The sequence below is a fragment of the Eumetopias jubatus genome, unplaced genomic scaffold (assembly GCF_037043125.1).
Source record: "Eumetopias jubatus isolate StellerSeaLion01/CBP00866 unplaced genomic scaffold, mEumJub1_p1.0 scaffold_7, whole genome shotgun sequence".
In the NCBI taxonomy this organism is placed as follows: domain Eukaryota; kingdom Metazoa; phylum Chordata; class Mammalia; order Carnivora; family Otariidae; genus Eumetopias; species Eumetopias jubatus.
The window spans coordinates 83,254,129-83,268,146 of NW_028274813.1; the positions used below are offsets into that span (position 1 = coordinate 83,254,129).

The 14,018-nt window shown below is 37.5% G+C and overlaps 1 protein-coding gene across 3 annotated transcripts in view; it reads right to left on the reverse strand.

Moving 5' to 3' along the window:
- The window catches only part of INO80 (INO80 complex ATPase subunit), a 131,472-nt gene that overhangs the window by 102,464 nt on the left and 14,990 nt on the right, over positions 1–14,018 (reverse strand). For 2 of the 3 annotated variants that reach the window (XM_028119419.2, XM_028119417.2), the window contains exon 2: positions 362–547. In XM_028119419.2, the coding sequence (XP_027975220.2) occupies positions 362–504 (143 nt within the window). In that variant the 5' untranslated portion in view covers positions 505–547. Of the gene's footprint in view, positions 1–361; positions 548–1,904; positions 1,924–14,018 lie in introns of those variants that run through there. The other variant, XM_088024728.1, reaches the window with a different exon arrangement.

A 14,018-nucleotide genomic window follows, 5' to 3' on the forward strand; every position in this document is an offset into this window, starting at 1 on the left:
AAAAAATTGATCCTTTAAATAGACTGTGTTCTATTGAAAGAAGGAAGAAAAAACTACCAAATATACCACAAATTGTAAAATACCTTACCCCTAAAACCAGAGACAATGGGAATCAGAAAGTGGTCAAACATTATATTGGGGGGGGGGTGCCTGGGTGGCTCAGTCATTAAGTGTCTGCTTTCGGCTCAGGTCATAATCCCAGGGTCCTGGGATTGGGCCCCTCACTGGGCTCCCTGCTCAGTGGGAAGCCTGCTTCTCCATCTCCCACTCCCCCTGCTTGTGTTCTCTCTCTGCCTCTCTCTTTAAAAAATCTTTAAAAAAAACACAAAAAATATTATATTGGGAATATGTAATCACATACCTAGAAATGTTCCTGTTGAAGATGGCTGATGTTTGTCGCAAGAAATGGTCCAACCGGAGGGCCCTCTCCAAGTATTGAAGATAGAGGGGCTTTGCCAGCTCAGTGCAGCCGCCATCGTCCCCGGCTCCCAACTCCGAGGCCATAGAACAAATCTGTCTTCATGCACAACGGTCTCCGACTTCTCGGCTGCGGAATGGAGATTAAGCAGTGAAAGACAGAATACTATTTATTCTCCCTTTATTTTGCCTCCTTGCTATCAATGTGAAGAGAAATCAGACCTTCTAGAACACAGGACAAGAAGACAGCAGTCTATAGAAAGATCACAATAAAATTCTTGTTAGGCATTTTTTCCTAATGCAAAGGCAGAAGTTTAAAAGAATGAGAACATCAAAATACAGAAATACTGTCATACGTCACAACAAAAATTCATATTATACTTTTTTGAAAGTACCTTAAAATTTACACCCACTTACCTTTTGTCCTACAATTAACAATTACTCACGATTATCTAAATCTACACCACAAGCTCTTTTGTACACCTCACAGAGGAACACTTGTCAGCATCACCTTCAAAACAGCTGCTTCCTTTTTCATTTTGTGTTTACATTTGTACATATTTATGAGATATTCCACTTACAAGGGAAGAGAGCTATTGTCAGAGTATTTTACACACTTGTAAAGCTTCTTTAAAGTGTAAAATATAGAAATTATTTAGAAAACTGGAGCAAACAGAGTATAAGTAAGAGTGAGAAACAAAGGTATATAGCCTGAGCATTTTCTTTGCTACCTTATGGTATTAAAGGAAATCATAACACCTTTGAGTTGTCTTCTCTTTTTATTATAATTTTTTAAAAGTTTCCTATATAATCTTTCTTCTTAAGGACATGTTAAAAAATTCTCCTCCAATTGATCTACAGAGTGAACATAATCTCCCCAGAAGGCTTCTTTTCTTTTTCAGAAACTGACAAGCTAATTCTTAAATTTGTATGGAAATGCAAAGAGAACAAAATAGCCAAAATAATTTTGAAAAAGAAAATGGTTCAGGGTGCCAGGGTGGCTCAGTCAGTTAAGTATCTGCCTTCAGATCAGGTCATAATCCCAGGGTCCTGGGATCAAGCCTCGAGCCAGGCTCCCTGCTCAGTGGGGAGCATGCTTCTCCCTCTCCCTTTGACCCCCGTTCATGCTCTCTCTCTCAAATAAATAAATCTTTTAAAAAAATAGAAGAGGGTTGAATAACTTATACTTCCTGATTTTATTTTTTTTTAAGATTTTATTTATTTATTTGATAGAGAGAGACAAGCGAGAGAGGGAACACAAGCAGGGGGAGTGGGAGAGGGAGAAGCAGCATTCCCACTGAGCAGGGAGCCCGATGTGGGGTCCTTCCCAGGACCGTGGGATCATGACCTGAGCCAAAGGGAGACGCTTAATGACTGAGCCATCCAGGTGCCCCCACTTCCTGATTTCAAAACATATTATAAAGCCACAGTAATCAGGTCAATGTGATAGTGGCATAAGGATAATCACATAGACCAATAGAACAGACCTGAAAATCCAGAAATAAACCCTTACAGGGGTGCCTGGCTGGCTCAGTTGGTAGAGCATGCAACTCTTGATCTCAGGGTCTTGAGTTCAAGTCCCACACTGGGCACAGAGCTGCCTTTAAAAGAAAGAAAATAAAAAAGAATAGTTGGGGTTTAAAAAGAAAAACAAAAAAAAACAGGGGTTCCTGGGTTGCTCAGTTGGTTAAACATCTGACACCTGATTTTGGCTCAGGTCATGATCTCAAGTCATCAGGTCAAGCCCCATGTCAGACTCTGTGTTCAGCGCAGTCTGCTTGAGATTCTCTTTCCCTCTCTCCCTCTGCCTCCCCACCCCAGTTCGTGCTTGCACACTCTCACCCTAAAATAAATAAATCTTCAAAAACAAACAAAATATTTAAAAAATAAAAGCAAAAAACCCTTACACGTATGGTCAATTTTCAATGAAGGTGCCAAGGCAATTCAATGGGCGAAAAGACAGTCTTTTCAACAAACTGTGCTGGACAACTGGATATCCACATACAAAAAGATTAATTTAAACCTTTGAAAAAAACCTTACCTCACACTATGCATAAAAATTAATTCAAAATGGATCAGGGACTTAAGTGTAAAACCCCAAACTGTAAAACTTCTACAAGAAAACACAGGGGAAATCTTCATGATCTTGATTAAGCAAAAAGTCTTTGGATATGACATCAAAAGAACAATTCATTAAAACACACACACACACACACACACACACACACACAACTGACAAATTAGGCCATGAAAATTTTAAACTTTTGTACTTTAAGCAATATTACTAAAAAGATGAATACAAGCCACAGACCAGAAGAAAATATCTGCAAATTGTGTATCTGGATAAAGGACTTGTATACAAATATCTAAAAAAATAAAAAAATCCTGGAGATGAAAAGTATAACAGAAAGAATATAGTCAATAATATAACAACAGTAACAGAAGGTGACTATGCTGAATGGTGAGCATTGAGTACTGTATAGAACTGTCAAATCACTATGTTGTGTACACCTGAAACTAATATTACATTGTATATCAACTATACTTCAATTAATATTAAAAAAAATAATAGGGGTGCCTGGGTGGCTCAGTCAGTTAAGTTCAAGTCATGCTTTCAGTTCAAGTCATAATCTCAGGGTCCTGGGATTGAGCCCCGCATCAGGCTCCCTGCTCAACAGTGAGTCTGCTTCTCCCTCTCCCTCTGTGCCTCCTCCGCACCCCCACTTATGTGTCTCTCAAATAAATAAAATCTTTCATAATAATAATAAAATGATACCCAACTTTTCTATCTATCCTCTAAAAAAGACCTGCCTCCTGTACTTCAGAGAATCTTTTAGGGATAAAATGAAGTATATGTGAAAGGGCTTTATAAGAAATGCCAGAGTATTTTCAAACAGTGTATGCTCACATATTCAGAGTTGGGAGGGGTCACAGAGATTACCTAGTCCAACTGGGTAGTATTACAGATGAAGAAACTAAAAACCAGGGAGCTGGGTGACTCAGTTGGTTAAGCGACCTGCCTTTGGCTCAGGTCATGATCCTGAAGTCCCAGGACTGAGTCTGCATGGCGCTTCCTGCTCAGCAGGGAGTCAGCTTCTCTGTCTGACCCTCCCCCCCCATGCTCTCTCTCTCTCTCTCTCTCATTCTCAAATAAAATCTTTAAAACAAAATTAAAAAAAAAACAAACTAAAAACCAGAAAGATTAAATAACTTGTTCACATTCATTGAGCTCTTTTGCAGAGCCAGGTTTCCTAGTTCCTAAACCAGTGCTTTTTCAATCTCAGCAAACTGTCTCCCTAGACAGGATCTACCTCTTAAATTGCTCGAGTTTATGCTTTGATGTTGTGAAGAATACAATCCCAAGAGCCAAATTTTTTTTTTAAGATTTTATTTATTTGACAGAGAGACACAGCGAGAGAGGTAACACAAGCAGGTGGAGTGGGAGAGGGAAAAGCAGGCCTCCCGCCAAGCAGGGAGCCCGATGTGGGGCTCGATCCCAGGACCCTGGGATCATGACCTGAGCTGAAGGCAGACGCTTAATGACTGAGTCACCCAGGCAATCAAGAGCCAAATATTTTTAAAGCACCAATTCTGCAGAGTAAAGATCACTTAGAATTTTTTTTGCATCCTTTGAAATATCTGTCGAGAAACCATTCTTGCTAATTGAGGTGCTGGGTTTTATAAAAACATCAACAACTAGGATCTACGTTAAGCTAAACAGATTAGTCCTTAGTTCAAGGTCAATAAATGGCCAATATAAGCTGTCAATAATCACTATTTTTTAACTGACTTCATTACAAAGACACTACAACAGATTAACAGTGGAATAGTCCTGCCTAAAATTCAATTCAATATTGATGTAAAAATTTAGTCCTGGAATTATTGAAGAGGATACTGGCATAATTTTTAGATTCAGTAGGCAACACATTAATTTGTTTATAGTGTTACATGTTAGAAAAAAACCCTTTTGGGGGCACCTGGGTGGCTCAGTTGGTTAAGAAGCTGACTCTTGATTTCGGCTCGGGTGATATCTCAGGTCCTGGGACTGAGCCGCAAGTCAGGCTCCCTGCTCAGCGAGAAGCCTGCTTCTTCCTCTCCCACTCCCCTGCTTGTGTTCCCTCTCACTCTCTCTCTGTCAAATAAATAAAATCTTAAAAAAAAAAAAAGAGCAAAACAATCCAAACGTTTATCAACTGGTGAATGGATAAACAAAAATGTATATCCACACAATAGAATATTATTAGCAATAAAAAGCAAAAAAGTTGATACATGCAACATGAATGGATCTCAAAAACACTGTGCTAAGTTAAAAAAAAAAAATAGCCAGACTCAAAAAAACACATATTGTATGATTCCATTTATATGAAATATCCAGAAAAGGAAATCTATACTTAGAAGTAGATTAGTGGTTGGCTGGGTGTACAAAGGGGGACTGACTGTAAGTGGATACAAGATATCTTTTTTAGGGAAGCTGGAAATGTTCTAAATGCACACTGTATTGATGGTTGTACAATTCTGTTTGTTAAAAATCACTGAATTGTACATATGAGTGAGGTAAATTTCATGAAACTAAAACAGCAGTCTTTAGTAACACAGTTAAAGAGAAAAGAATATTAAAGATTTTTTAAGACTTCAACAGGTTCTACTTTTTAGTGTGAGACCTAACATGTACCCGTTCCAAAAGATTTCAAAGAAACACAGTTTTAAAAACACAACAAAATTCTCTAAGAGAATACATTTGATTCATCTGGATATACATACATATAAATTAAAGCATATAAAATTGCTGCTTGGCTGTCTCCTAAATGTTTCATTAAAAAATAATTGATCTCATGTACTTATTTTGGCTGATAATGAAAATGGTTCTAATTAGAAGGTATGAAGATATGACTACAAAGTAATGCTGGGTGATTCAAAAAGAATTATTTTTTTAAAAAATAATTCCTCAGGGGTGCCTGGGTGGCTCAGTTGTTGGGCGTCTGCCTTCGGCTCAGGTCATGATCCTGGAGTCCTGGGATCGAGCCCCACATCAGGCTCCCTGCTCTGCAGGAAGCCTGCTTCTCCCTCTCCCACTCCCCCTGCTTGTGTTCCCTCTCTCACTGTGTCTCTCTCTGTCAAATAAATAAATAAAATCTTAAAAAAAAAAATTCCTCAGTAACTAAGCTGTATATGAACATGAAGCCAAAACGAATTTGTCCAGGAAAGATCACAGTTACTTCTACAGTCTTACAATGCTCAGTATGTGCCCCCATGTGACTCCCAGTATGCATCAGTCCTGTCGTCTGATTCTCCCAGAATCACTCTGTAGCATATCACCACTGATGGTTGAAATGGCAAGTATGATGCACTCCCTTATGTCCACAAGGCTAAAGAGAGGAGGTACTTCAAGTATGAAGTTTCTGACATATCTCCACAAGTAGTCTTATGATGATACCTGGAGAATAAAGGAATATTTTTAAAGTGTTCAATTAGATTCCTTTTATTGTGGTAAAATATACATAAAATTTACCATTTTAATAACTTTAAGTGTACAGTTCAGTGGCATTAAGTACATTCACATAGTCATGCCAATCATCCATCACCACCATCCTCAATTATTTTTTTAATCACCTTTAAAACTGGTGGCCTCCCTATTCAACCCAGTTGCCTTGGCCAGTCTGTTAAAAGCTGCTTCTCTGGGGTGCCTGGTTGGTTCAGTGAGTAGAGCACCAGACTCTTGATCTCAGCGTTGTAAGTTCAAGCCCCACGTTGGGTATAGAGATTACTTAAAACTAAAATCTTAAAAAAAAAGCTGTTTCTCTAATAACCTATACTTTCATTTCCTACACTTGTCTTTCTCTCTCTCCACAAGGAAACGACAGGGCCATGTGAACACTGACCCACCAGCTGTTATCCAACTTCAACAGAGCACATGACATTTCTCAAAAACCCTTTTACCCACCTCTTATCAATTGTTTCTTATTCTCTACAAAGATTATTTCAAACATTTTCCCCTCTTCCTCAAAATTCTGAACTCATTCCCCCTCTTCTTGGAAGGGCTTAAGAAGGAGCAAATCTCTCTATTCTATTCTACTATAGTTCTCTCTTTTCTTCTCTTATTCTTTGTGGTATTTGAGCCACAAATACAAGTGGATTTTATCAGTCTACATTTGTAACTCTTCCCTCAAGCTGATTCTACATCCTGGTGCAAAGACAGGACTACTTCATTATGTCATCCACTGTGGGTCAGGCCCATGCAATTACATTTTAAAATACTTAAGTTATTATGAATTATTTTATTTTTTCCCCAATATATTAAATTGGGGCATCATACTGCTTTTTAAATTTATATATACAGAGAAATATTACCTGTAGATTTCATTTCAGGATAAAAAAGAAAACACTATAAAATATATTTTTTAAAAAGGGAGAGTTGGGGGCACCTGGGTGGGTCAGATGGTTAAGCATCTTCCTTCAGCTCGGGTCGTGATCTCCGGGTCCTGGGACTGAGCCCCACATTGGGCTCCCTGCTCAGGGTAGAGTCTGCTTCTCCCTTTCCCCCTGCTCATGCGCTCTCTCTCAAATGAATAAACAAAATCTTAAATAAATAAATAAAATAATAAAAAAGGGAGAGTTGGGTCTGAAAAGGATGAGAGAACCACTCTGTCTGATAAAGCACTGTTTACCAAAATGTATGAACAGAAGTCAAAATTATAGACTGACACTTGCTTCTGGATACTCTCCATGTCTTTGACAACTTCTTGGACTATTTCTTCTTTACCTCCTTAATGGAAATTTCTTTATTCTAAATGTGGAGTCCACCAAAGTTCTGTCATCCATCCTTACCCCTTAGTAAACCTCATCTACTACCAACGTGGATTAATACTGCTGTATGGCTGACTTTCTGGCCTCCATTTTACAAAGTACACAATCTACATTTCTAGATGTCTGTTGGATATTCCACCCTTGATATACAACTGACCCCTTCAATTTCAAAACTTCTCATCTGCCCCTATAGCAGCTAGTTCATCTGTCTTTCCTATTTATACAACAGTTAGTTATTCATACTCAAACTCTATGAATCAGTTTTTACATTCTTTTCTACTTCTCTCTTTACACCCAACCAGTCTCAATGTCTAGTTAATTCTTCTTTTAGGGATGATGTCTAGAATCTGTCCTTCTCTTATTAATGTTTTCATTAAGGTTCTTATTGCACCCCTAGACTACTGCTTCCTAATTTGGCTTCCCACCTTTAGGTTTTTCTCACTTTAATCCATCCTTGCAGCGACTGTCAGATCAGTATTCCCAAAACATCACTCTGATTATGTTATCCCTTCACTGCTTTCCACTTCGCTTCCAAAATTCAATAAAGTCTAAATTCCTCTGCAATTCAAGACCTTTATCATCGGGCTCCAAGTTACCTTTCCAATTTAATCTTTTACTATCCCCCTATACTCCAGATAAATTAAGAATACCCCTATACTCCAGATAAATTAAGAATACCTTGAAGATGTCTCTTAACTTCCTGTCAGACCCATCCTAATCTTCAAGTGAAGAGCTCTTTAAAATTCATTGAACACAGGGTCATACTGCCAATTTCAAAGGATGAAAGGACTATTAATATATGTTGTTAGGTCCATACCCTGGTCCATACCCCGAACTCTGTCTCTTTAATCCCGGTAATCCTCAACTGGACTTTGATCATACCTCAGCGGCCCTGATTACAGTTTGATATCCATGGTAAAGTGTCCGCTTCTGAATTACACTCAGATATATCATATTTCCCTACCTGTGTCCATGTGTGATCCTGGACTGATTGCTTTTCACTCTCTAGTTACTGCTATGTCTTTATGGAAGCTGTCTTGCCCTTGTCTTATGAATAATGTTTCTATAAGAAGTCTTACCAAGTTAAACCAAAATCCTTCAAAGACAAAATGAAACACCCCATTGCAGGAAATACTTATAGATTATTCCTAGCTAAGACTATTCTCTCTCTTCTCTGAAGTTCTAAATGGTTATTTATAGAAAGCCTGGTACTTATATGATCTTACAGTCTACTTACTGTATACATGCATGCCTTATCTCCCTTACTAAACTCTATACTATATACTATTTGAGCAGAGTCCCTATCTCATCAATCTATTTGGTTCTGATATTTACAAATAACCGTATTAATTTGCTTTTTTATGCATAGTGTCAAAGGTCAATGCTATAAAACTCTAGTTCTCATGTTACATCCTACATAAAGACAATCTATATAGTCCATGACCATAGGGCTCTATTTCTATCCTGGACACATGATTTTGGGGATGAAAGTTTTTTTGTTTTTTGTTTTTAAAGATTTTATTGATTTATTTGGCAGAGAGAGACACAGTGAGAGAGGGAACACAAGCAGGGGGAGTGGGAGAGGGAGAAGCAGGCTTCCCGCTGAGCGGGGAGCCTGATGCGGGGCTCGATTCCAGGACTCCGGGATCATGACCTGAGCCGCAGACGCTTAACAACTGAGCCACCCAGGAGCCCCTGGGGATGAAAGTTTAAATAAAACAAATGAAAAGATACAAAACTCAGGTAACAGAAAGTTAAGCAGAATGGGTTCAATCATTCATTATCCATACTTGTTGAACAGGAGAATACATGTACTGAAAATCTTTCAGGCAATCCTACATAAAAACTTGTCAAGCTTTAGAAAAATACTGGGAGGTAAGAGGAGATTTAGGTACTACTTCTAGGCAAGAATCTGAAGGATACCTGCACCAAGTGCCAATTCTTACCCAAGATAGGATTTTCATCTTCTTTCAATGAAAAGCCTAACAAAGATAATTAAAATTACTTGGAGAGAAAGCCACCCTATCTCTGGATGGAGATGAGCTAGGAAGCATTGTTCAAACGGTAGCTTAAACTAACAGTTTTTAGTTTGGTTTAAAAAATTTTTTTTTAATTTTTAAATAGAGAGGGAGTGACTTAATCTTTTTTCCTAATAGCAATGGTAAGAATGTGACATATAATGACCATCTCATAAAGTACTACAATTACAATGATGGCCATTAACAAGTATTTGTCCTAAGACTTACACATTTAAACTTTCCACACTTAACTCTATTTTCACTTCTGATTCTCTTTATAGACACTGCCCAAAATTGGTTTTATACCATTTATAGAAGCATTTCCCAAAGTTTGCCTCTCTGAATACTAGATCAAGATATTAACAAATGTCCATTAACATTAAAAAAATATTAAAGGCCATTAACATTAGGCGTAAGATTTTTTAGTCTTCAATATGTTAATGTACTCAGAGTCTCTCTCCAAGAGGAATTCCAAACTTATTTGACTATTTTTTGGCAAAATACCTATCAAAGTAGCTCAGAGACGAACAGATGGAGCATCACTGATTCAGTCAAGTATCTAAAAAGAGTTCAATTATATATGCCTTTAAGAAGTAATTCTTAAACTTGCCAAGACTAATACAGAAAAGCCTGAATGAAAGTATAGCTCTTACAAACTACATAGCTTTTTTAAAATGTACATTTTTTTTTAAGATTTTATTTATTTAGGGGCACCTGGGTGCCTCAGTCGTTAAGCGTCTGCCTTTGGCTCAGGTCATGATTCCAGAGTCCTGGGATCGAGCCCCACACTGGGCTCCCTGCTCAGCCGGAAGCCTGCTTCTCCCTCTCCCACTCCTCCTGCTTGCGTTCCCTTTCTTGCTGTGTCTCTCTCTGTCAAATAAATAAATAAAATCTTTAAAAAAAAAAGATTTTATTTATTTATTTGGGGAGGGGAGAGTGAGGACGAGCCGGGGGGGAGGGCAAGAGAGGGGTACCGGGAGAGGGAAAAGCAGGGAGCCCAATGTGGGACTGGATCCCAGAACCCTGAGACCATGACCTGAGCCAAGGCAGACGCTTAACCAACTGAGCCACCCAGGCACCCCCAAACTACATAGCTTGAAATCATTTGCAGGACTAAAGATAGCCTGTAGGAGGTTATGGGCTCTAGCTTATACAGAAGGCCAAACATTAAGGGAACAAAATAACAATTTCTCACCTCTGCTCCCCTTTAACTCAGACACTCTGTAGCCCAAACCCGTTATGACTGAATGTGATCTACTGAATCAGATCAACAGGTTACACTGATAATTTGCAGAACTGTAGTACAAATAGCAAGACCAGGCCAAATAAATGAACTTCATAATATTTTAACGGATGGAAGTAATACCAAAAAGAAGTGAGATGTAATTTTCACATGAACACTAGAGTAACATTTCATTCACTCAGCCATTCAATTGCTGAACTCTAAGCACAGAGTAGACAGAAGTATTTCCTTCAGAGAATTCAGTTTAATAGAGGAGGTAAGACTCAAACATAAATAACAATAAAAAGCATACTTGAGAAGTTACTTTAAGGATGTACAGATAAAGTGCCATGGGAGTTCAGGAAAAAATGAATATTTATGAGTATAAGACCATGTTAAATGTCATATAAGGAATTGGTCAATCCTAATGTCTACATTAGTTACAAATATCTACACCTTTGATGAAGAAACAGCAGGTTAGGATATGGAAGATCCTTCTATGTATTTATGACCGAAAGAACAAAAAACAAGTAGTCTGATGATCATATAAAATTTAATGTTTCCAACTTCCCCCACACACACACACACACAAAAAAGCCCAGGCCAAATGGCTCCACTGGTAAATTTTATCAAACATTTAAAGTAGAATTAATACCGATCCTTCACAAACTCTTCCTGATCACAGAAGAACAACTGCCACATCATTTTATCTAGCCGACATTACACTGATTCCAAAGCCACCCAAAGACATCACAAGAAAACTACAGGCTAATATCCCTTATAGAAACAAAAATCCTCAATAAAATATTAACAACTAAATCTAGCAACATATAAAAAGAATTATACACCATTAACAAGTAGAATTTATCCTAGGAATGGAAGGTTTGTAGAACATCTGAAAATCAATCAATGTACTATACCACATTAATAGAACAAAGGATAAAAACCACTTGAGCATCTCAACACAGAAAAATGACAGAACCCAGTACCATTTAAAAATAAAAGCACTCAACAAACTAGAAGTCAAAGGAAACTCTCTCAATCTGGATAAAGAGCACTTAAAATAAACACATCATTCTAATAGTGAAAGACAGAATGCTATCCCCCTTAAAATCAGGAATAAGACAAGGTTGTCTACTTTCATAACTCATATTCAAAACTGTACTTAAAGTTCTAGCCACAGTAATTAAGAAAGGAAAACAAAACAAATTAAAATAAACATCACCCAGATTGGAAAGAAGTAAAACTATAATTTATAGATTCCTATATGTAGATAGGTAATCCTAAAGAATGCACTAAAAAATGATTATAACTAACAAATAAGCTCAGTAATCTTGCAGGCCTGTAAGACCAATATACAAAAATCAATATTTCTATATACTAGCAATTAAGTCTGAAAATAAAATGAAGAAAATAATTCCATTTACAATAGCATCAAAAAAGAACAAAATACTAAGAAAGAAAGAAAGAAAAAGAAAGAAAGAAAGAAAAAGAAAGAAAGAAAGGAAGAAAGAAAGAAAGAAAAACACTTTGGAATAAATTTAATCAAAGAACTGCAAGACATATATACTGAAAACAAGACATTATTGAAAAAAAAATTAAAGAACTACATAAATGAGAAGCCGCTCTATGGTTCTTGGATCAAATGATTTAATATTCTGAAGAAGGTAATGGTATATAGATTAAATTAACACCTATCAAAATTCAAGCTGGCTTTTTTTACAGAAATAGACAAGTTGATCCTAATTCATATGGAAGGGCAAGGGCCTTAGGAGAGCCAAAACAATCTTGACAATGAAGAACAACACTGGAGGACTCAAACTCCCAAATTTCAAAACTTACTACACAGCTGCAGTAGTTAAGATGTGTGCTAAGATGCCTGGGTGGCTCAGTTGGTTGGGCGACTGCCTTTGGCTCAGGTCATGATCCTGGAGTCCCGGGATCCAGTCCCGTGTTGGGTTCCCTGCTCAGCGGAGAGTCTGCTTCTCCCTCTGACCCTCCCCCCTCTCATGTACTCACTCACTCTCGCATTCTCTCTCTCAAATAAATAAAAATCTTAAAAAAAAAAAAGATGTGTGCTAGGACGTAAGGCTAGACACATAGATCAATGGAACAGAACTTAGAGTCCAAACAATAAACCCTTACCTTTAGAGTCAACTGATTACCAACACGCCTGTCAAGATAATTCAATGACAAAAGAACAGCCTTCTCAACAAATGGTACTGTGACAACTAGATAGTCACATGCAAAAAAATGAAGGTGGATCTCTTCTTTATACACAAAAATTAGCCCTAAAGAGATCACAGATGTAAATTTAAGAGCTAAAACTGTAAAACTCTTAGAAGAAAACAGAGAGGTAAATCTTCATGACCTTGAATAAGGTAATGGTTTCTTAAGTATTATTATACCAATAGCAAAAACAACAAAAGGTAAAATAGGTACATTGGACTTCATCAAAAGTGCTATAAACAAAGCTATCAAGAAATTGAAAACCAACAATTGGGCGGAAAGATTTCCAAATCATCTATCTGATAAGGTACTGATATCCCAAATGTATTTTTTTAAAACTCTTAAAACTCAGTAATAAAATGGCAAGTAACCTAATTTTTCAATGGCCAAAGAATGTGAATAAACATTTCTCCAAGGAGATGAAAAGAAGTTTTAATATCATTAGCCATAGGGAAATGTAAATCAAAAAACACACAATGAGATAATGCTTAGCACTTACTAGTATGGATTTTAATAAAGATAAGAAGAGCTGACAAGGATGTGGAGAAACTGGAACCCTCCTATACTTCTGGCAGAAATGTAAAATGGTGTAGCCATTTTGGAGAAGTCTGGCAGTTCCTCAAAAAGTTAAACATAAAGTTACCATAGGTAATTTCTAGGTATACCCAAGACAAATGGAAATGTTAAGTCCACAAAAAAACTTAAGACATAAATCTTCATAGCAACATTCACAATAGCCAAAAGGTGGAAACAACCCAAAGGTCCATCAAATGATGAATGGATAAAATGTGATATATCAACATAATGGAATATTTCTTGGCAACTGAAAGGGAACAAAATACTGATTGATGCTACAACACAGATGAACCCGGAAAACATTATGCTAGGTAAATAAGCTACTCAACCAAGGCCTCATATTGTAAGATACCATTTATAAGAAATAACCAGAAAAAGGCAACTCCAGAGTAGATCAGTGGTTGCAAAGGGGGGGGGGGGTGCAGACTGTGGCACACTGCACAGTGGCAGGATGAGTAGTGACTGCTAATAGGTAGGGGTTCCTTTTTGGGATGATGGAAATGTTTTAAACTTAAGCCTGTGGTGGTTGTTGCAACTGAATATACTAAAGACAATGAATATACTAAATATACACTTTACCTTTTTATTTATATTTATTTACTTATTTGACAGAGAACACAAGCAGGGGGACTGGCAGTCAATGGGAGAGGGAGAAGCAGGCTCCCCTGCTGAGCAGGGAGCCAGAAGCCAGGCTGGATCCCACAACCCTGGGATCATGACCTGAGTCAAAGGCAGACACTTAACTGACTGAA